This window comes from Carcharodon carcharias, chromosome 25, assembly GCF_017639515.1.
Source record: "Carcharodon carcharias isolate sCarCar2 chromosome 25, sCarCar2.pri, whole genome shotgun sequence".
Classification (NCBI taxonomy): Eukaryota; Metazoa; Chordata; class Chondrichthyes; order Lamniformes; family Lamnidae; genus Carcharodon; species Carcharodon carcharias.
Genome location: NC_054491.1, coordinates 10,156,472 through 10,179,186, shown reverse-complemented (window position 1 = coordinate 10,179,186; position 22,715 = coordinate 10,156,472). Strand labels below are relative to the sequence as shown.

The 22,715-nt window shown below is 39.8% G+C and overlaps 1 protein-coding gene across 6 annotated transcripts in view; it reads left to right on the top strand.

The window, feature by feature from the left end:
• LOC121269550 overlaps positions 1–22,715 on the top strand; it is a 106,654-nt gene that overhangs the window by 53,836 nt on the left and 30,103 nt on the right. For all 6 annotated transcript variants that reach the window (XR_005941373.1, XM_041174227.1, XM_041174228.1 and 3 more), the window contains 7 exons: positions 6,695–6,821; positions 10,314–10,439; positions 12,025–12,126; positions 13,099–13,185; positions 13,658–13,725; positions 19,510–19,598; positions 20,740–20,777. Coding sequence is in view for 5 of the 6 variants with exons in the window: in XM_041174227.1 (XP_041030161.1) it covers positions 6,695–6,821; positions 10,314–10,439; positions 12,025–12,126; positions 13,099–13,185; positions 13,658–13,725; positions 19,510–19,598; positions 20,740–20,777 (637 nt within the window). In the remaining variant the exon portion in view is untranslated. The remainder of the gene's footprint in view (positions 1–6,694; positions 6,822–10,313; positions 10,440–12,024; positions 12,127–13,098; positions 13,186–13,657; positions 13,726–19,509; positions 19,599–20,739; positions 20,778–22,715) is intronic.

Here is a 22,715-nt window from a genome sequence, read left to right as displayed (position 1 = left end):
TGCCCCTTATTCTGAAACTATGCCCCCCTGATTCTAGAAACCCCAGCCGGGGGAATCACCCTTCCTGCATCTACCCTGTCAAGCCCTGTAAGAATTTTGTATGTTTGAATGAGATCTAACTCCAAAGACTAAAGACCCAGTCTATTTAATTGTTCCTCTTAAGACAATCCCTCCAACCCAGGAATTAATTTAGTAAACCTTGTGAAAAAAACTACATGTAATTTTACAATAAAATGCAACTTGCTACAGTGTAATTTGAAATTTTGTATCATAATTTGGACGGGAGGCTGTGGCTTGTACCAGCCATGAAAGATTAAACTTGAATGGAAAAGCTCAGTCCCAAATTTCCTCATTCTGTTTGAAGATGATTTATTGTGTTGGAGCACAGTTCTGCAAGTATCAGGTGTCATCAGTCAAGTACGAATCTTCTGTGATATAAGCATGCATAAGAACACAAATATATAAGCAGATTTAGACCATACATCCAGTTGAGCTTGCCCTGTCATTAAATAAAATTATGGCTGATTTAGGACTTCAGCTCCGCTTTCCCACCTGCGCCCCGTATCCCTTGGTTCCTAGCGAGACCAAGAAATCTACCTCAGCCTTAAATGTATTCAACGGTGGAGCATGCATAGGTAACTTAATTGTTGGAAGTATCACAACTGCACATGATCCAGCCTTATTTGATGACAGCACATGGACTTTATAGCATAGGGCCATGGTATCTGGTTGATACTTGTTCCTTCATCAGGATGGTGAGGTAAATTGTGGTGTTATACTGCCACCCAGACAGAGATTAGTTAAATCAGCACAGACACGACATATTTCATCATCACTATATCAAAATATCCTCGAACTCCCGACCTACCAGCATTGTGGGACTCTGCTTTTTCTGCGTTGCTTAATTTCACAGTAGGCTGTTGTGGGGAGCTACATGCTGAGAGATGGCTGGGAATATATTAAAAGTTCTAATACAATATTGGAAGCAACTAAGGTAGGTCTTTAGAAATGTTGATTATGTTAATTGTGTTAAGTTTTATGTGGAATTCCCATGCATCATGTTCTCTGTCAAAATATATAAAAAGTCTATAGTTGAAATTATTCATATTTTTGCATTGGCAAAGCTGGCATTCATTTCCCATCCCTAGTTGCTCTTAGAAGCTGGTGATGAACCACCTTTTTGAACTGCTGCAGTTCAAGTGTTGAAAGTGCTCCCACAATGCTGGTAGGTCGGGAGTTCGAGGATATTTTGATATAGTGGTGATGAAATATGTCAGAAAAGGAATTTGGCCATGATATTGTTCCCATGCATCTACTGTTGTTGTGCCTTTAGGTGGTGAATGTTGCAGGTTTTGAGGGTGCTGCTGGAGATACCTTGGCGAGTTGCTACAGCACATCCTGTAGACAGAGCACTTTGTAGTCATGGTACACCAGGAAAGGAGGGGTGAATGTTTAGGCTGGTGGATGAAGTACCAATTAAGCAAATCTTTTGGGCTTGGATGCTGTTGAGCTCCTTGAGTGTTGCGGTAGCCATCCAAGCAAGTGAACAATATGCTATCACACCATACCTTGAAGGTGATGGAAAGCTTGAAGGGAGTATGGCATGCTGTTGTGATTAAGAATAGAATTATGGACTTTTGGGGAGAAGCGTAATTTTAGTAAGTTGCTTTGGTAAGGTAAGTTTTTGTAGCCCTTGTTGACAGTTTTGAATCAAAATGTTGGAGAATAGAGAAGATAACAAAAGGCAAAAGTCATAAATAAGTTGAAATGAGATTCAAATATCAGTTCTCAGCTCGTTTCCTGGTTCAAATAATTTGTGATTTGTTAGTGGAGCCTTGAAATGCATCTATTGTCTATTTGTAGTTTAATGTGACGATATCTTGTCTTTGTGGAAAAAGTGTTAGTAAAACCACATGCTGTTGGGATTATGTCCAATAGACTGCAGATCTTCAAAGACAGGTGCATGTAATTAGTATTTTTGAGCTTTTTGCATTTATTTTCATCATAACAGTGAATGAATTTTAACTTCTTAAAGAACTAGACGACTTAATTTTCTGTAATAAAACGTGTTCAAAAGTTGACTTTAGGGGCGAATAAAATAACTTAGTGGGAACCAAGTAGCATCACAAGCATCTCATCTCTTTGGAGACATTGTGAAGAAATCATGTGCTCAGTTTCAAATGCTTAAAGGGTCACTACCATAATGTTACTGAGCACCAAGAACTGTGAATAGAATGTTGTAAATTAGCATACCATCCTTTCACCACAAAGAGCATATAAAAGTGAGGTAGAGCTTGATGTCAGTAGCGTACATGTGGAGCCTAACGTGTTTTCAATTGATGTCACTGTGGGCATTTGGTGGGAATTAGGAGGAGACCAAGGATGGATTCTTGGGAAATCCCAGAGTAACTGCTGAAATGGGAAGAGAAACTATTGTGGCTGATTCTTTGGCTGTGACTGGATAGATATGAATGTAAATAGGCGAGGGCAGTCACATCCAGTTGGGTCCATAAAACTACTTCTTTGACCAAATGTTTAATCATCTGGTCTAATGTCTCTTTTTGTGGTTCAGTGTCAAAACTTTTGTTCAATAGTGCATTAAGAGAGCCACATAATTTCTTGGGAAGATATCAATCAGTGCTTTGCAGGTTGGGGAAACTTTTGTAAAGAGCAGGATGGAAGATCTGGAGTAGGCCAAGATGCAGCTAAAGGCAGCCGTTTTTACTGAGACCTTCAAAAGCACAAAAATTTGTGGCTAATTGAAGGGAGAGTGCCAGCGAGCAACTAAAGTGGCTGGAAAAACAGCTACTGATATGGAGGAGAATGGTTGGAATTGGTGGGTAAAGAGTAGATAGACTATGTGGCAAGAGGTAGATTGAGGCTATGACTTATGAGGATCTTGAAGTCAGTTAGCTGGTCATAGGGAACTGGTGGAGCTTGGCAAGAATGGAGATGTTTGGAATATGCAGGGAAAGATGCAGACACTTTCGTTTTCAATACATTGTCGTTTGTGTAATGTGGTGACAGGTAGGCCAGTTTCAAGAACGTTTGAAATTATCCTTCAAGATAAAGATCAGGAATAGATTGTAGCAGCAGAAGGTGAGAGATGGACCTTGCATAAAGGTAGCTGGAAGTGGTAATAAAATGTACATGGAGAAGAATCTTAGCTTAGAGTGAAGTACATCAGCTTACTCATGCTGATGTGCAGCAGGAGGCAGTGGCATAGTGGTAGTGTCACCAGACTAGTATTCCAAAGACCCAGGGCAATGCTCTGGGGACCCAGGTTTGAACTCCACCATGGCACATGGGATTTGTATTGAATAAAAATCTGGAATTAAAAGTCTAATGATGACCATGAAACCATTGTCAATTGTTGGAAAAAACATCTGGTTCAATAATATCCTTTAGGGAAGGAAACCTGCCATCCTTAGCTGAACTGGCCTATATGACTCTTGACTCTACAATGCCCCGTGAAATGGCCTAGCAAGCTGTTCCACATAGTCTGTCCCAAACATAGTCCTGTCCCCCTGACAGGGCATACCCAGCACAGGTACAGTGTTATACAGTCGGTACAGAATTGCCCTGGGAGTCCTCCAGACCACATGAGGTTCATGGCATCAGGTCAAATACACGCATGGAAACCTGCTGACTGATCAGCGCTCCACCATGTTGAAAACCACTTGGAGGGAGCATTGAAAGTGGCAAGCGTGCAAAATGTACTCTGGGTGGGGGACTTCAGTGTCCATCACCAAGAGTGGCTTGGTAGCACCAGTACAGTTTGAGCTGGCCAAACCCTAAAGGACATAGATGCTAGACTGGGTCTGCGGCCGGTGGTGAGAGAACCAACCGGCGGGAAAAACATACTTGACCTCATCCTCTTCAACCTGCCTGCCCTGCCTTGCATATGCCCATGATAATATCGGTAGGAGTGACCACGCACAGTCCTTGTGGAGATGAAGTCTGGCCTTCACATTGAGGATACTATCCATCGTATTGCATAGTGCTACCACCATGCAAAATGGGATAGATTTCAAACAGATCTAGCAACTCAAGACTGGGCATCCATGAGGCACTGTGGGCCATCAGCAACAGCAGAATTGCACTCAACTACAAACTGGAACCTCATGGCCTAGCATATCCCCCATTCTACCATTACCACTAAATCAGGGATCAACCCTGGTTCAATGAAGAATGCAGGAGGGCATGCCAGGAGCAGCATCAGGAATATCTAAAATGAGGTGTCAACCTGGTGAAGCTACAAGATGCCAAACAGCATAAGCAGCAAGTGATAGACAGAGCTAAGCGATTCCACAATGAGTCAGATCTAAGCTCTGCAGCCCTGCTGCATCGAGTCGTGAATGGTGGGGGCCAGTCAAACAACTCACTGGAGGAGGAGGCTCCACAAATACCACAAATATCCCCAACCTCAATGATGGGGGAGCACAGCACATCAGTGCAAAAGACAAGGCTGAAGCATTTGCAACAATCTACAGCCAGAAGTGCTAAGTGGATGATTCATCTTGGCCTCCTTCGCAGGTCCCCAGCATCACAGATGCCAGTCTTCAGCCATGTCGATTCATTACATGATATCAAGAAATGGCTGAAAGCGCTGGATGCTGGAAAGGCTATAGGCCCTGGCAATATTCCGGCAATAGCATGAAGACTTGTGCTCCAGAATTTGCTGCGCTCTAGCCAAGCTGTTCCAGTACAGCTACAACACTGGCATCTACCCAGCTATATGGAAAATTGCCCAGGTATGTTTTGTACGCTAAAAGCAAATCCAACTAATTACCGCCCCATCAGTCTACTCTTGATCATCAGTAACGTGATGGGAGGGGATATCAACAAGGCTATCAAGCGGCACTTGCTTAGCAATAACCTGCTCGCAGAAGCTCAATTTGGGTTCCACCAGGACCACTCGGCTCCTAACCTCAGTGCAGCCTTGGTTCAAACATGGGCAAAAGAGCTGTACTCCAGAGATGAGGAGAGTTACTGCCCTTGGTATCAAAGCAGCATTAACCAAGTGTGGCATCAAGGAACCCTAGCAAAACTGGAGTGAATGGGAATCGGCAAAAACTCTCTGCTGGTTGGAGTCATACCTAGCACAAAGGAAAAGATGGTTGTGGTTATTGGAGGTCGATCATCTCAGTTCACGACATCACTGCAGGAGTTTCTCAGGATAGTGTCCTAGGCCCAACCATCTTCAGCTGCTTCATCAATGATGTTTCATATTCAAGGTTGGAAATACAAAGGTTCGCTGATGATTGCACAATGTTCAGCACCATTCGCAAGATACCGAAGCAGTCCGTGTCCAAATGCAGCAAGACCTGGATAATATCCAAGCTTGGGCTGGCAAGTGGCAAGTAACATTCACGCCACACAATGGCCAGGCAATGACCATCTCCAACAAGAGAGAATCTAACCATGGCCCCTTGACATTCAATAGTGTTACCATCACTAATTCTCCCACTATCAACACCCTGGCCACTGACCAGAAAATGAACTGGACTAGCCATGTAAATACAGTGACTACAAGAGCAGGTCAGAGGCTAGAAATCTTGCGGCAAGTAACTCACCTCCTGACTCCCCAAAGACTGTATACCATCTACAAGGCACAGGTAAGGAGTGTGATGGAATACTCTCCACTTGCCTGGATGAGTGCAGATCCAACAACACTCAAGAAGCTTGACACCATCCAGGACAAAGCAGCTTGCTTGATTTGTACCCCATTCACAAACATTCACTCCCTCCACCACCAGCGCACAGTGGCAGCAGTGTGTACCATCTACAAAATGCACTGTGGAAACTTGCCAAAGCTCCTTAGACAGCAGCTTGCAAACCCATGACCACTAATAAATGGAAGAACAAGGGCACCAGATGCATGGGAACACCACCATCTGCAAGTTCCCTTCCAAGCCACTCACTATCCCGACTTGGAGATATTTCGCTGTTCCTTCACTGCAAGCTGCGTCAAAATCTTGGAACAGCGCTGTGGGTGTACCTACATCACATGGACTGCAGTGGTTCAAGGAGGCAGCTCACCCCACCACCTTTCTCAAGGGCAATTAGGGATAGGCAATAAAAGCTGGCCTAGCCAGCGATGCCCACATCTCATAAATGAATAGAAAAAAGCTGCACTTATTAACTCTCAGAAGTCAGGAAGAGACCCTTAATCACCAATTTGCCTTCATAGATCATACAAATATTTGTCTCTATATGTTAAGGAAGATAAAGACCATAGGATTGCCAAAAGTTTCTGTATCGTGCAAATTCATTGTACGGTTAGTGATCTTCTGTGAATGGGTATTAGAATGAACTGTTTAACTACTCGTCATTTAAAGCCAACTTCTGTTTCATCTTCAAATGCAAAATATATGCTTGATTTTACAGTTTATTCTTCTTCATTCTGATGAGCAGAGAAAGTGATAAAGACATTACTTATTTGGCTTAAAATTTTGTGATGGAGGTATAGTTGCTGAGGTTTACCAATCTACTGAAAAACTGAAGAACTAAATTACTGCCTGATTCAACCATTTCTGTTTAGCAAATTTCTCTAGTAGATATGACTAAAAACACTTCAGAATCATAATTTACAGATAGCTGATGACTGGATGTTTGTCTCTTCACCAAATTAACAATTGTCCAAAAATACAAGGAGGAAAAAAATTAAATTTGCATTTTCTTTTCTTTCTAGATATAAAGAAGCGAGGACAACTTTAGAGAAGTCTCTAACACTGGTTGAGAGTAATTTAGTCCCAGGACTTCGGACTTGGCCAGGCACAGATACAGTAATTGAAGAAACGAGGGATGGAGTACTGAAAGTAAGCAAGTAAAATTGTGTGTTTTTCTTTGGTAGTTTGACAATGATCATTTGATACAAACCCAAACATTAGCCCCTTCTGTTAAGAAACTATCTTGAATTGTATAACTTTAGAAGCTGTTGTGTGGGAGTGAAATGTTTTATAAATTTTTCAGTTTTAGTGTTGCAATTTTTTGGGTTTAAAGTTTGAAGTTACAATCTAGAGGATGGGTCAATTAAATGGAGGAAAATTTCATCTATTAAATAACCTTGAATTCTTAAAATGAAAGGCTGGCCAAAGCTAGTAGAAATTGCTTTTTTTTTTGTGAATTCCGGTTTTAGTTTTTGGCAGTGATGAAGCAGAGTTAAATATGGTTTTAAGTAATATCAGGTAATAAAATAGATATTGCACCTGTGAAAGATGAGCTGAGAATCATTACTAATAAACATGCGAGGTTCTTTGGCTTAAAGTAGGCTGATGTTTGATTTAACTCAGATTGGCAGTACTTTTATTTTTAGTTACTGGTTCAGAAGGAGCTGGGAATTAAAAAAAAAATTCTCCCTGCCGTTTTCAGGATTCAGAAGCAAGAGCAAGCAACATGTTGGGCACTGAGGGGTGGATTCATTCAGGTTGGACAGCATCAATAAAAGCTTGTATTTCTCGTACCTTTGACAGAAAATTATCGGGGCACCTCACAAATGGGCATGAAATCAAAAGATCGGGGCAACCAAAAGCTTGGCTGAAGATGGAGGTTTTATGAAGGATCTTAAAGGTTGAAATGTGGAGGGATAAAGGAAGGGATTTCCAGCACAGGCGCCTAGACTGCTGAAGGCATGCTGCCAATGGCGAGGAAAGGGTAGAAAGGACTCTTTTTGAGGCCAGGAGGCTGTAAAAGATAAACAGAGATGGGGTGATGTGGGGTAGTGGGGGGGAATTGCAGTCTGATGTTTGTATATAACATCAGAGACCTGCCAGATCAAGGGCTAGACATTAGTATGCGTTGTTCCTGTTTTTTGGCAGGTTGTAATAGCAAATTTAACTTTGAGATGATTGTACCAATCTGAATTTGTGTTCAGCCACTGCTAAATTTGTTAGGTAATTTTTTTTTAATGTTGCAACCAGTCACCTAAAACAAGCATTGGGCACCTTGTGTATGTTAATGAGGGGACTGTTACCTTTTAAGGATGTATGGGAATTTCTGAGAGTGGAGAATGCCTTCCTCAGCACCTGCCCTTTTGTAACTTTAACTCCCCACCGTCCGAACTTCAGGAAACTGTCAGCAAGCCGGGTGACTTGACATTCACCTTAGTGAAGTGCCTGTGTCGAAGGTGCTACAAGTGCAAATTTTTGTTGATCTGGATGACGACACCACTCTGTGTCCCAAAAGTTGCTTGCTCGTGATGAAAATATTTTTGCTTCTGAATCTGAAAATTTTAACTCCCAGCTCCTTTTTTGAACCACAAACTAAAAATAAAGTATTGCTCAATCGGAAGTCTGCATTTCATGCAGTTAATCTTGATACTGCCAGACCTGCTGAATAGTTCCAGCATTTTTTGTTTTTATTTCAGATTTCCAGAATCCGTACTGTTTTGCTTCTTTATGTCTTTCAAATGCAGCTTATAGAAATGTTAGTGAACAGATGTACACATCAAACACCTCACATTTTATTACAACATTTAAACCAGATTAATTTTGTTGATGCTGTTCAGTCTGGATGTATCCACCCCTCAGTGTCTCCTGGGTTGCCAGATCTTTGAAATATTTTTGCTCCTGAATTGTGAATTGTCAGGGGAAACATATAACTTCCACTCCTTTTTGAACCAGGAACTGAAAATAAAGTACTGCCCAAACCAGCATCAGCAGGTCAGGCTGAAAGGGGCTGTCAACTAATTTTAGCCCAGCCTCCTCTTGGTTGGCATTCTCGGCAGACTGCAGGTTAGGGACTCGGGTACTATAACCACTTTCTGGCCCCAAACCTACTATTCAGCTCAGCTGCTTCAGGTCATAGCTAACAAGAAGAGCCTGTATTTTCCTCAGTGCCAACAACACGTTCCAAGGCTTGCTTGAAGTTAAGATAACATTGATTTCTAAAGACCTGTCTGAAATGACACTACTGTTACAACATGACCCAGTAGGAATTAAGTAATTTGGCAAGTGTCTGTAAAAAAAAGTAAAGTATTTGTTATATAAGAAAGACATTTTATTCACAGTCGAGTTTTGCATAGGAAGTACTTCCGAAGGTTGACTTGTTTCTTCTCATTGAAAGTGCTCTCACTGCATGTAGAAGTGACTGATGGATCAGGTAACTTTAACTCTGTGCATCAAATTAAAAACAAAACAGCAATAAAAGGTTTTGCACAGAAATTTTTATTCCATAAAATGTATACCAAGTCAAACCTGGAGATTTTAGAACAGGTGATCAAAAGCTTGACTGAAGAAGTAAATTTTAAGGGGCTTCTTAAATGTCAAAAAGTGGATGATTTCCTGTACAGGAGCCAAGACAGCTGAAGGCATGGTTATCAGTACTGGGGAAAGTGATAGATGGGGCTCAGAGGCCAAGTTAGAAGAGGCGAACAGAGAGTTGAGGACGTGGTGTAAGATAGGAGGAAATTACAGAGATAGGGAGGGGCAAGTTCATGAAGAGATTTAAATAAGAGAATGAAAATTTTAAATTTGAGCCGTTGGGAAACCAGAAGCTGGTTCCTAACCAATTGTAACATCCCTGCCATCACCCCTGACAACTTCTGGTTCTAATCTTGTATAATGATATTTTGAAACATTTGCAACAAAATATTATGGACAGAGATAAAATCCAGTTCAGATGGAGGCACAATGGGGGAGACAGTGGCATAGTGGGTAATGTCCAGACTAGTAATGCAGAGGTCCAGTCTAATATTCTGAGGACATGGGTTCAAATCCCCAACAGTAGCTGATGGAATTTAAATTCACTTAATTAATTAAATCTGCAATTAAAAACTAGTCCCAGAAATGGGAACCATTGATTGTCATTAAAACGTATTTGGTTCACTAATATTAGAGAAAGAAATTTGCCATTCTTAGCTAGTTTGTCCTACATGTGACTTCAGACCCACAACAATGTGGTTGACTTTCAATCGCCCTCTGACATGGCCTAGCAAGCCACTCAGTTCAAGGGCAGTTAGGGATGGGCAACAAATGCTGATCTTGCCAGTGCCCACATCCTATGAAAGATAAAGAAAATAAAGTATTAAATTATTTGACAACTGAAATAGCTCAGACCAAAATACTTGTGATTATACATAATATAAGGAAGTGTTGAGATATTTGACTCGTGATATTCTGAACAAGCTGCTGAATACTGAATTGGCACATTTAAGCACAGATCGTGGGTATTTGCCGTGCTGGTGAGTGACCGTTTGTGTGGGAAGTTCCTTATTCAAGAATTTATTGAATTTTTGGTGTATTTAAAGTTCACAATAATCTTGGTTGGTTTTAATTTTCTGTTCTGAATTATTGCACAATGTTTTAACCTAGGAGCTGTTGAAGTCCCTTCTTAAAGAGTGCTTGTGCCCCCCACGGCCCGATGCTGTCTGCCATTATCAGTTCTGTTATACCCACAGCAGCAAACGTGACATTTATAGATCCGATCCTGACTTTAAGGTAAGATTATTTTATTTATATGCAATTTGCACATGTATGCAATAAACTTGCATCTGTTTGAACTGTCATAAAGCTAAACAGTGCAATTAGAAATAAAAACAGAAAATGCTGGAAATCCACATCAGGTGTGGCAGCATTATGGAAAGAGGAACAGAGTTAACGTTTTGTCAGAATACAATTAGAAATTCTTATTTTGTAATCTGTGTTAAATCTAGCATAATATTTTGATCAGTATAACGGTAGGGTGAAATATTGATGTTAGGTCTGTCATTAATGGTGGGTAGAATTTCAGATGAATTAGCATATTAAACAACATCGAGTTGTATTGGATTTTCTCTATTGTAGGATATTAATTTGTAACATTGAAATAAATATTTAAGCATAAAGTCACCTTCCCCTTTATTTTGTGAAAAAGAGCAATGCTAACAAGATACTTTGGACTAAAATATTAATTTAGATTGGTTAATGTTTTTGTAATTTAATAAATTGAAGTTTTGGTATCTGAAAGCAAACGCTCACTACTGTTTTGAATTAAATCTTCGAGAGAATAGTTTTCAATTCCAGATGAGGTTTTGACACAGTTCCTTCATTCTTCATCTATGTGGAATGTGGATAGAGCGATGTTATTGTGTATCATATGTTTCTTGATGTGAATAAAATCCTGAACCAGCTTCAGAAACAGATCTGATGATCTTCAGTGTAAATCCAAGACCTTCATCTTTTCTCCATCTCATCCTGAAATTTGAAACAGAATATAACAAATTTGGCCTGTCCTCTAGAACCCTGTCTTAATGACCATTCTTCACATGTGAGCAGCTCAGACATAGAGGGTATCACAGCTAAATACTAAACCCTCACCTGATGTCTGCATAAGCACACTTAACAGGACGGGTAACTGGAAATTGATCAGGTAAAAGCAACCATAATTTCTTCATACATGGGACATTCAGGCTGCATCTTTGGTGCTTCCACCTGACTGAGCACACATCAGGTGGGTGTGGTTCATTGCCATACTGCATAATTTGTTCACCTTTTGGGGCCATTTGTAGTTTTTTGAGCTTATCAAGGTAAGATGTGACAGTATCATGGAACGGAGAAATATTTTTCTACTTTGGGCATCCAGTGTTCCCGTCATATAGTATGAGACCAAATTAGATGTTAGTTAGAACTTCTACTATACCGTTTCAACGATGAGCCTTAACTCGAACCTCTTCATATCTCCTGTGTTTGTTTGAATTATCCATTTTCCACACCACCTCTCTATGTTTACAGATAACTCATGGTGGAACCACAAGGGGATGGGGTTTGAACAGCTGAACTTGCAGAACAAGCACTTTTATTGAACCAGCAATGTTATTTCTTGAAATGTCACCCAAATGTAGTTTCTATAAATAATTTTATAACATTTTTAACTTGTATACTCTTTGTTTCAACATTCTCTATCGCTGTTATGTTTAGATCAATTCTCTAATTAATAAACGGTCCAGTTTTGTATTCTGAATTATCTTTTTCATATTGTCAGATTAAGTTCAATTATTTTTCTATAGGTTGTTGAACTTAAAGATTCACCTTTCTGTATCTGCAGGGGTTTGTTCGAGTGCACTGCAGCTACAATTGCCGTATTGAGTACCATTTGTACTGCTGGAAACGCTGCAAAATTAAAGAGCTCCAAGATAAAGTAGAAAAAGTTTGTATTGCAATATTTCTTGTATTATTTTTCAAAGTATTTGGAAATAGTGTTCTGAAGAACTTAACCTGCAACATATTGGCCCGGAATTTTCAGTCAGCATGCGGGGGTGGGCCCGACACGCCAGCACATAAAATGACGCACGATGACATCTGGTCAACATCATCTTGCTGCCTCGCGATGTTTCATTCGGCAGGCGCGTGCCGATAATTGGTAGGCCTGTTAATGCCATTAGTAATGTCAAGTTTACACTGCCTGTCCAACCTTACAGTTGGCGGGCAGGCGAAAAGGCCAAGCGGCCTTTACGTTTTTTAGGAAACCTCATCCACGAGAGGGATGAGGTTTCCTAAAGGTTTTACGTATTCAATAAAAAGTTCTTCTGAAAAATAAAAACATGTTCCATCACACAGTCACATGAGGGGACATGTTTCATTAAATTTTTATTACATAAATTTTTTTCAAAAGCGCTTCAGTCTCCCTGAGGCAGCTCTGTACCTCAGGGAGATTGAAGCGCTCTTATGCACGCATGCGCGAAAGCAAAAGAGCACTGGAACCGACTCTCCCTCCTCCCTCCGCCTGCAGAGGTAGCAGCGCTACCGCTGTCGTATTACGCTGGGCGGACCTTAATTGGCTTGCCCGTGTAAAGCAGCGGTGTGGATGGCTTTGCAACTGCCCTCGCCAAGCCCACCCGGCGTGGGAAAAGCCCTGGCTATTATGTATTTCAAGCAGCCAGATTGTTTTTTTTGATATTCAATTAAACACAGTAATGATTACAATGACCTCCGAGTATCTAACAGCACTAACCTGCCAATTTGTTTAACTAGGTTTGTGATGGTAGTAAGACTGACTATGCATGTTCCCTCAGCTTATTATATTGAAGATATTCTTACTTCCTGATATGATGTAATGATTGAATCAATTGCATGTTACACATTTTTCCACTTTTAAGATTTTTTTTTTAAACTGTTGTAGGAAATTTTGGGTTTAGACTGTCTTACCCCAGACTGTGTTGGGTCCATCTGGAAAGTGGACATTTTTCAGGACTCGCGGCAAAAGACAGTAAGTTGTATTTAAGTTTAATTGTCCAAAGCTGTTGCAAGGTGCTATTTAACATTTGCATCGATGGAGCAGTTGTTACTTTGATAAATTAAGTATGTTTTGAATTTTTACAATAAAAATAAGAAACTTTCATCCAACCAGCTGAAAAGATCACTGGACGGGTAGATTCTATTGATCATTCTTCTGTACAGAACTGTACATCCTTATGGTGGCTCGTTCATTTGATTGTGATTCGCTCACTCTGTGATGGGTGGTGCAACACCTAATGAAAGTGTATTTTCTCTCTCTCTCACTTTTAATGAGCTGCCTGCAGTTCCCCAATGTCCAGCCTTTTGAATGGAAGTTGAAAATGTATCGTCTGTTGCATCTGCGATGGTGACTAGATAAAAAATTTAGAAATGTCAACTTTGCAAGAAGAATAAACTAAGAATAATTTGCATAGTTTCACATGTTCTTTTCACATCTGTTGCAGATTGAATGTTCAAAGTCAAAAGAAAATAAAGTTAGCCAAAATCCAGAAACTAAGCCGTCTGCTAGCAGGTAAGTTCAACCATTAACTGGTTTCAGTTTTACTTATTATCATTAGTTTTATGCATGAAAGTTCTCTGAACAGATGGAAATATGAATGAAAGCAAAATAATTGGCCTATCAAACGTACTGCAGTGTTCAATCTACCATATTCATATCATCTGAAGAAAGTATTCCATAATTTCATTCTGACCTGAAAAAGCAATTGAGCAAGATTGCAGATTATGCACTCATGTAACTTCTCAATTAACTTCCCTTCAAAGAATACATTTTTCTTGACATAGGAGATGAACTATGAAATTATTCCTTTCTTGTCATATTCTGTACAGAGTGAATTTCTGGTCCAAGCTCTAATTTGTATATTAAAATTGCTGCTCTGTGTTGCAGCATTCTGTTTCAAATTATGTTGAAAATTCTCCTATGTCATACTCTGTCTATGGGAAAATTCATTACAAATGTGTAATTAGTAGTGATCTGTCTGAGGGCAGGTCCTCTGCTCATCTCTCCATGTCTTGCGCTTTCCTCCTCATTGCTCTTAGGAGCCTCCCAATTTCAATTGTCTGTTTAATAGGATGTTGACAGTTAATGTAAATGGTTATGGTATTGGGTGAGCAACCAGAGTTCGAGAGTTCAAATCATACCAATACAATTTAGGAGCTTGAGTTCAATTATTTCAGTAATTTGTGGGCTGGCACCGGAAAATGCTGTTTTTTTAAAAAGCCTAATTGATTCACTAGTGTTTTCAGGGAAGCAAGCCTGCTGTTTCTATCCGGTCTGGCCTATATGTCACTCCAACCCAACACTATGTGGTTGACTCTCAATTCTCTCAATGCAACTAGGGACAAACAGCTACTGCCTTGCCTGTGTCACCTATATTTTAAGAATGAAAAAATGCAGATTGAGGCTCTGCTTAAAGTGAGATAGCATTACGTCAGTCAGGAACCATGCTGCTATATGTAAGATTATACAAGGGTAATGTGGGACCTTTGAAAAGAAATGGGGTTAACATTGCAAATGGAACTAGGGACATGGCAGACTTGTCAAAAAAAATTACAAAAGCAAATTACAATGGCGGCTGGAAATCTGAATTGAAAATGGAAAATGCTTTAAATACCTAATTGGTCAGGCAGTAACTGAAGGGAGAGGCGGAGATGAAGTTTCAAATTGATCTTTTTGTCAGAACAATTGAATAATTACTTTGTGTCAGCCTTCACAGGAGAGGAAGGGGATAATATAGCTGATATTCTAAGGAAACAAATAATGAACCAAGGGGTTTTGGAACTCACTGAAGTTAGCAGATGCAAGAAAATAGTATTAGAGGCAAGTAATGGCTCTAGACTAACAAGTCCCCAGGATTTGATGATCCCCACCCTAAGATTTTAAAGGAAGAAGGTGAAGAGATATTGCAAATGTTTTTATTTTAGCTCTCTCGATTCAGGAATTCCTTTAGATTTGAAAAATTGCAAATATATTCCCATTATCTAAGAAAGGTGAACGAGAGACCAGGAAATTGTTAGTCTAACACCTGTTGTGGGGAAGTTTTGAAGTGTTTAATGAAGGGCAGAGTAACTAAGCATTTAGGGAAATTTGAACTAATTAAATATAAATAACATGGATTTTTAAAGAAAGGGGCAGGTTAGCTCAGTTGACTAGCCAGCTAGCATGTGGATCAAATTAACACCAACAGCACGGAATTCGATCCCTGTTCTGGCTGAGGTGTACTTGCCTTACCTGTAGTCAAAAAAAAAGATCACAGCAAGTAGCTGTTATTCGGTAAGTAATCGCCAAGCACCTGCCTTTGGCAAAAAATTCAAGAATAAGTTCATGTATAATAAAACTAGTTACATTTTTTTAATTAACTGAAGTCGTAGACAGGGGAATATCTATGGATGTCATTTATATGGATTTCCAGAAGACCTTCAATAAGGTTCCACATAAGAGACTTTGCTAAAATTAAAGCTCATGAAATTGAAGGCAAACTATTGACCTGTTTAGGTGACAGAGATGGAACAGAGATACAGATATGTACATGGGTTTAGAAAGAAGTGACTAATGGTCTCTTGTGAGGATTTGTGCTGGTGCCTTACCTACTTACTACATTTATTAATGCCTTAGAAAACACAATTGAGAATCATATCTCCAAGTTTTCTGATTACACCAAGATTGGTGTTACAGTAAGCAATGTAGACAGGAGCATAAATGACAAAACGGCATTGAAGGATTAAGTGAATGTACAAAACTGTGGCAGATGGATTTCAGCACAGGCAAGTGTGAAATGATGCATTTTGCACCAATAAAGGAAAGATCTGAGCACAATTTTTAAATGGTGAAAAACTAGGACCAGTGGCATTCCAAAGAGACTTAGGGATCCAAGTGCACACATCACTAAACTGTAACAAGTACAAAAAAGTCTAAAAGGATAATGAAGTGTTAATATTTATAACTAGAAAATTGGAATGTAAATGGGAAGAAGTTTTGCTACAGCTATATAAAGTCTTGTTTAGGTCACATCTGGAGTGTTGTACACAGTTCTTGGCACTGTATCTTAAGGTGTATTCGTCTTGGAAGCAGTTTAGATTCACCAGAAGGTTCCCAGGGCTCCAGAAGTTAGATTATGAGGTGAGGTTACATAAACTAGATTGAGGGTTGTTGAGGATTTTAGAATATTGAAATAAATTGATAGGGTAGATTGATAATTCAACTGATAGGAGAGTCTAAGGCAAGGAGACACAACCTTAAAATCAGTGCCAGCTCATTCAGAAGTTAGGAAGCATTTCTCACAAAGGATGATTGAAGTGTGGAACACTGCCACAAAAAGCAGGTATGTACTACCTCAGTTCATAATTTTAAATCAGAGCAATAGGTTTTTTGCTCGAAAGGTATAAAAGGAAATGGAACCGAGGTAGCTGAATGGAGTTAAGGTAAAGATCAGCTGTGATCTCAATGAATAGCAGAACAGGCTTGAGGGGCTGAGTAGTCTGCGCTGTTCCTAAAGGTGGTCATTAATGAGATTTGAAAATAAATATAAGTTTTTTGTGGGTCCTTGCAGTTGTTCTAGCCATAATTTCATCCCATGCCTTTACTTGATTTCTTGTATGTACCAACAATCGGGGGAGGGATGCAGTTTATGCTTACACGCTAGGAGTGTTGTCTCCATGGATTCCCTCAATTCGTAAACCTGACTGCACTCTCAACCCTGACCTGACCCTTCCAACTGATCACAGACTGTGTATATCATGGAATGCTTAATGTTCCAGATAATTTGAGTGTTGTGAGGCCTTAATTTGGGCCATTTTCCTATTCCCTGAGGATGGTGCACAGCTGCACTGTTCTGTAGTGCTGCTGGAATAATTGATCGCACCCCCCTCTCTTCCACCAGCGTTGTGCGTGATCTGTTTCCTCTCTATTCCAAAACTGAGCGCCATCTCACTTAAAAATTGATCCTTCCCAACCTCTGAACAACGTCCTGGTTCTCTACTCTTTCCCTCAGCGCTAGTTATTTCTATCAACTTTGTACCCTCAACTCTTTTATATTCTGCCCCCCCCGCCGCCCACCCACCCCTGACCACAACAAACAAGCTACAACTCCCAATTCAGCCCTCCTGACTTCTATTATGTAGCATCCTCTTCCTCTCCTTTCATGTTCCTCTTTCCCATCCTTCACCTTCCCCCCCTACATTTGGATTCAGCATATCCACTGCCATGTGGAGCTCCATGGGAGATTGTGATTAAACAAGCCCCGATCAATTAAAGGTTAACTCAAAAATTCATGATTTAAAAGATATGATAGAAAGAAATGATGTGTTAGAATTAATTGCATCATGAATAGTTTTAAGATGTATGAACTATGCTAGCGCAGAGTTACTAATATAATTAGATGAATGTCCATATTGGATTTGAGGAAATATAACATTGATTTAGGAAGGCAGAAAATTTTGTAACTAAAATGTAATAATTTTCTGAACAGTTTTATCATGACTGTGAAGGTGATACTTAAATGCTGCTTGTAATTGTCTTGTATTTTATCCAGACATTAGAGTCCTAATGTGGGAACAAATTAGGTTGCAGTAGTGATTATTGATTAAAAGCAAAATACTGCAGATGCTGGAAATCTGAAACAAAAAACAGAAAATGCTGGAAAATCTCAGCAGGTCTAACAACATCTGTGGAAAGACAGAGTTAACGTTTCAAGTCTGTATGACTCTGTTCAGAGCTAAAGGGAAGTAGAAATGTGGTGAAATATATACTGTTTTAAGGGAGGTTGAACAGGTGGATAGAAGGCCAGCAATAGGTGGAGGCAACATCAACATCCTGGGAGGTTACCATTGACCAGAAACTGAACTGGGCCAACCGTATAAATTCTGCGGCTAGAAGAGCAGGTCAGGGGTTAGGAATCCTCTGACGAGTAGCTTACCTCCTGACTCCCTAAAGCCTGTCCATCTACAAGGCAGAAGTCAGAAGTGTGATGAAATACTTTTCACTTGCCTGGATGAGTGCAGTTCTAACAACACTCAAGAAGCTCAACACCATTCAGAAATAAACAGTTCGTTAATTGACACCCTACCACAGGCGCAAAGTGGCAACAGTGTGTACAATCTACAAGGTGCGCTGCAGGAACTCACCAACTCACCAAAACACCTTCCAAACCTACAACTAGAAAGACAAGGGCAGTTGATACATGGGAACACCACCATTTAGAAGTTCCCTTCCAAGCCACACACCATCCCGACTTGGAAATATATCGCTGTACCTTCATTGTCAATGGGTCAAAATCCTGGAACTCCCTTCCTAACAGCACTGTGGGTGTACCTACACCACATGGACTGCAGCGGTTCAAGAAGGCAGCGCTCCACCACCTTTTCAAGGGTAATTAGGGATGGGCCATAAATGCTGGCCTAGCCAGCCATGCCCACATGCCATGAATGAATTTTTAAAAAAAAGTTGGGCCCATGCCCACTGGAGTTCAGAAGAGTGAAAAGCAGTCTTACTGAAACATATAAAACCCTGAGGTGACTTGATAGGGTGGATAGTGGGAGGATGGCTCCTCCTCTTGTGGAGACTAGAACTAGGGGGGGACACGGTTTAAGAATAAGTGTTCTCCCTTTTAAGATGGAAATGAGATTTTTTTTCTCAGAGGGCGTTAGTGTATGGAATTCTCTTCCCCAGGAAGCAGTGGAGCCTAAGTTACTGAATTTATTCAAAGCTGAGTTAGTTAGATTTTTGATAGACAAAGGAGTCGAAGGTTATGGGGACAGACAGGAAAGCAAAGCTGAGACCACAATCAGGTCAGCTGTGATCTTATCGAATGACAGAGTAGGCTCAAGGGACTGAATGGCTTACTCCTGCTCCTAAGTCCTATTTCCAATTTAACTTCTTAGATTGTTTTGTGTAAAAAATATTGCTATTCAAATACTAGGTCATATTTCCATTGCAAATGCCAACAATTGAACTTCAGTGCTGATGACTGATAAATTTCATGGGTTTGTCTTTTGTAGACTCGCTAGGTAAAAGTTTTTTATACTTGTTTTTGTAATTTTTAAGCTTTTTAAGAGATTTAATCTGCTGTTTTGCTTTTAAACAACGCAACACTAAGAAGAGTTACACAGACTTGAAACGTTAACTCTGTTTCTCTCTCCACAGATGCTGACAGACCTATTGAGTTTCCCCAGCATTTTCTGTTTTTCCTTCTCAACATTTGCTTTTTGCAACTATTCTGGAACCCAGTCACTATGTGCATAGTTAAGGAATTCTAAGCATTTACAAGATAACTTTTATAAATTGTATTTCTTTCATTAGTTTTAACTTGAAGAAAATTGCCAGAAAAAAAGAAAGGAAGCATCAAAATCCAGGAAAACTATTGTCTAATATCCACCAGGAACAAACTGGTGAGTAGCTTAACAGTAGTTACACAAATGTCATAAACAACCCTGTTACAGTCGTTACCCTGTATTAACTTGTTTCTGTGTTTTTAATTAAAGCATTATTTTTGTTGATTAGAATATTGCACTTGTAGAAGAGTCTCCTTAATGGAAAGACCTCAGTTGCAACTGAAACAATGAGAACCAGTTTTGTTGCCTGAGGCTTTAGTGTGCAGTTGATAGGTCTGTATGTTTGGAAAAGATGCAGGCTAGGCTCACTTGGATGGTGTCACAGGTAATTAGCATTTAAGAAGTTGGTCCTTTCTTCACGGAGCTGAAAAAGTTGTGTTAGTCTGGTGTCCTGTATGAAGTGTATGATGAGATAAGCAGTAGATTGTTTACACTGATCTTCAAAATGGTAGCACAAGGCCCAAATTTAAGGTGATCAAAAAAAGGGAAGATTAGAAATAATGGGGCTGATCTTTGACTTTTCCCACTGCTGGCATTAGGAGGCTTGAATCACTTTTGCGTCAAACATGAATTGACTACCACCAGTGAGCTGAGTGTCAAATGGGTGGCACCACTGCAGCTTGCCAATTATGGGAGGACAAGATGGGATCGGCTTGCTCCCAAGTTGAGCCAGTAAGTAGATCAGGCCAAGAAGAATGTTTGGGATGTGGGGCTTGAATGGGCCATCAGCAGGGCCAGGGATTTTTTTGTGCGCCCAAGTGGAGCACTGCTCTTTCTCCTGGCTTCAAGATTAAAATGTAAACATTTCCTGAGTTGCTTTTTGAATGGCTTCCAGCAATCCCATTAAACCATTCATGCTGGTACAAATTGGCAGACTTGTATTGAACTTATATTCTATATCCATTTTCTATGATTATCAGCTTGAGATCCTGGAAAAAAAATGGAGCTTTTCAGGTGCCTCAACTCATATATTTCTCAGTGCCTTATATTTTAATATTCATCATAAGAATTATATGGCATCTTTTTAAAAACTGACTTTGTGTGACAAAAATGTTAAATTGCAAAATGGTAAATGTAAAATAATTTTGAAAACAATAAGGAAAGTGTTCTAGAATTGATATTTAACAGCTCAGCTGGACCTACAAGCAACGGCAATGTTATCATGACAAACTTATGAAATCTTTTCTTTCTGAAACAGATATTTCAAACAAAAAACCTGACCAGAGTGATGTGAAGGTATAGTGAATATATTGTCATATTTTTATTGCAAGAGAGCTTAAAGTTTCTCTCTCCTCTTTTTTTCCTCAAGTGAGAAAGTTTAAACAGCCAGGGAAATGTTACTAATAATGCTTCGACAGTGTGTGGCCTATTGATCAGGCTCACTGCGTGAAATTTCTTTGCAAGCAAGCTACTTAAGTCCACTCAGTTGCCACGCATATTCTCTCCATACAGTCAGCTTAGTTTTTTTGATAGCACTTTTGCTTCACAGTCAGACAGTTGAGCTCATGCCCCACTTAAGTGAGTGCACTATTCAGTTGACATGTCATTATATTGTATCATGTATGTCAGTGCACTCTTGGCTGGCGTGAATTTGAGGTCATCCAAAATTCTGCTGCCCGTGTCCAAACTCACATCAAGTCCCATTCACCCATCAGCCCTGTTCTCACTGACCTACACTGGCTGCTGATTTAAAATTCTCATCCTTGTCTTCAAGTTCCTGCATGATCCCTCCTTATCTCTGTAATCCCTTTCAGCCCCACAATCTTCTGAGTTATTCTGATCTCTTGAGCACCCCCATTTTAATCTCTCTGCCATTGGTGGCCATGACTTCAGCTGTTAAGATTGTAAGCTCAAGAATTCATTCCCTAAATGTCTCCACCTTTCTACCTCTCCCCCTTTAAGATGCTCCCTCATGCCTACCTCTTGGTCCAAGCTTTTGGTCATTTTCCCTAATATCTCCTCATGTGGCTCAGTGTCAGATTTTATTTTGTGATGTTTTTGTGAACCGCCTTGGACTGTTTTATTGTATTAATGGTGCTGTGCAAATACAAGTTGTTGAGAGTGTGTTCATTGATGTTAGATGATATGTTAAATTTAGGCCAATATACTTGTTCAGGTGAGTGTAAAAACTCCTTTAACACTAATCACAGAAGAGCAGCATTTCTTCCGTGAACATCATTCATTCCTCCGTTTACATCACCAAAAACAGGGTGCTTGGTCATTCATTCCTTATCTTCCTCATTCTTTGAAAAGTTTAACAATCAACAACCACTTGCCTTTTATATAGTGTCCTTAATGTGCCCAAGGAGCTTCACAAGAGCACAGTCAAACCAGAATTGACTTTGAATCATAGAAGGAAACATTAGGATCATGTGATACTTGGTTGAATATATCACTGGATATGAGGAGTGATTATATAAGTTGGGCACGTTCTCACTAGGAAAGATTTTTCGAGTGGTAAAATTATTGCTGTTCTTAGGATTCTAAAATGACTAGATAGTGTAGACCATGGTCTACTTTTTCACTTTATCCATAGCTGTTGAATCTGAGGACATGACCTTGAAGCCAGGGTAAATTAGAAACATATCTGTGGAATTATTTCCATGAGTAAGTGGTCAATCTGTGGAACAGGTTCCTAATGGAGACTCTGGAAGCAGATTATATTGATTCATTCAAGTGCAAATTATAGGCTATGTTCAGGGAATGGTGCAATCAGATTTTTTTTCTTCCCTGTGGCATGTCAGATGATCCGATTTGTGTGTCAGAGGCAAAATGTTTCATAGAGGTTGAGGGAAGTACTTGTATTGGATACTCTAGTATTCTCCAATGTCATTGTTCACTTAAAGCACAATGTAAATCTGCCAGTTAACTGTTCCTCAATCCCTGCTGCTATTAGCCCAACCCATGAATTATAAAATGTACTTAAATTATAATAAGTATTAACCTTGGAGAAATAAGAAGACCTTCAGTGCTAGTTCTGCACTTTATGCACACATTTTTTTCTCCCTACAACTATTCACGTTCTTTTGGTATACAGCTTCAGCGCACTTGCTGATGCAGTGTCAGTTGACTGCGCACTTGGACTCTGATACGTTTGAAATGTCCTTTATGAGAACATTAATCTTTATCTGATTTTTATTTCTTTTGAGTTTACTAAATTATATTTTTAAATCT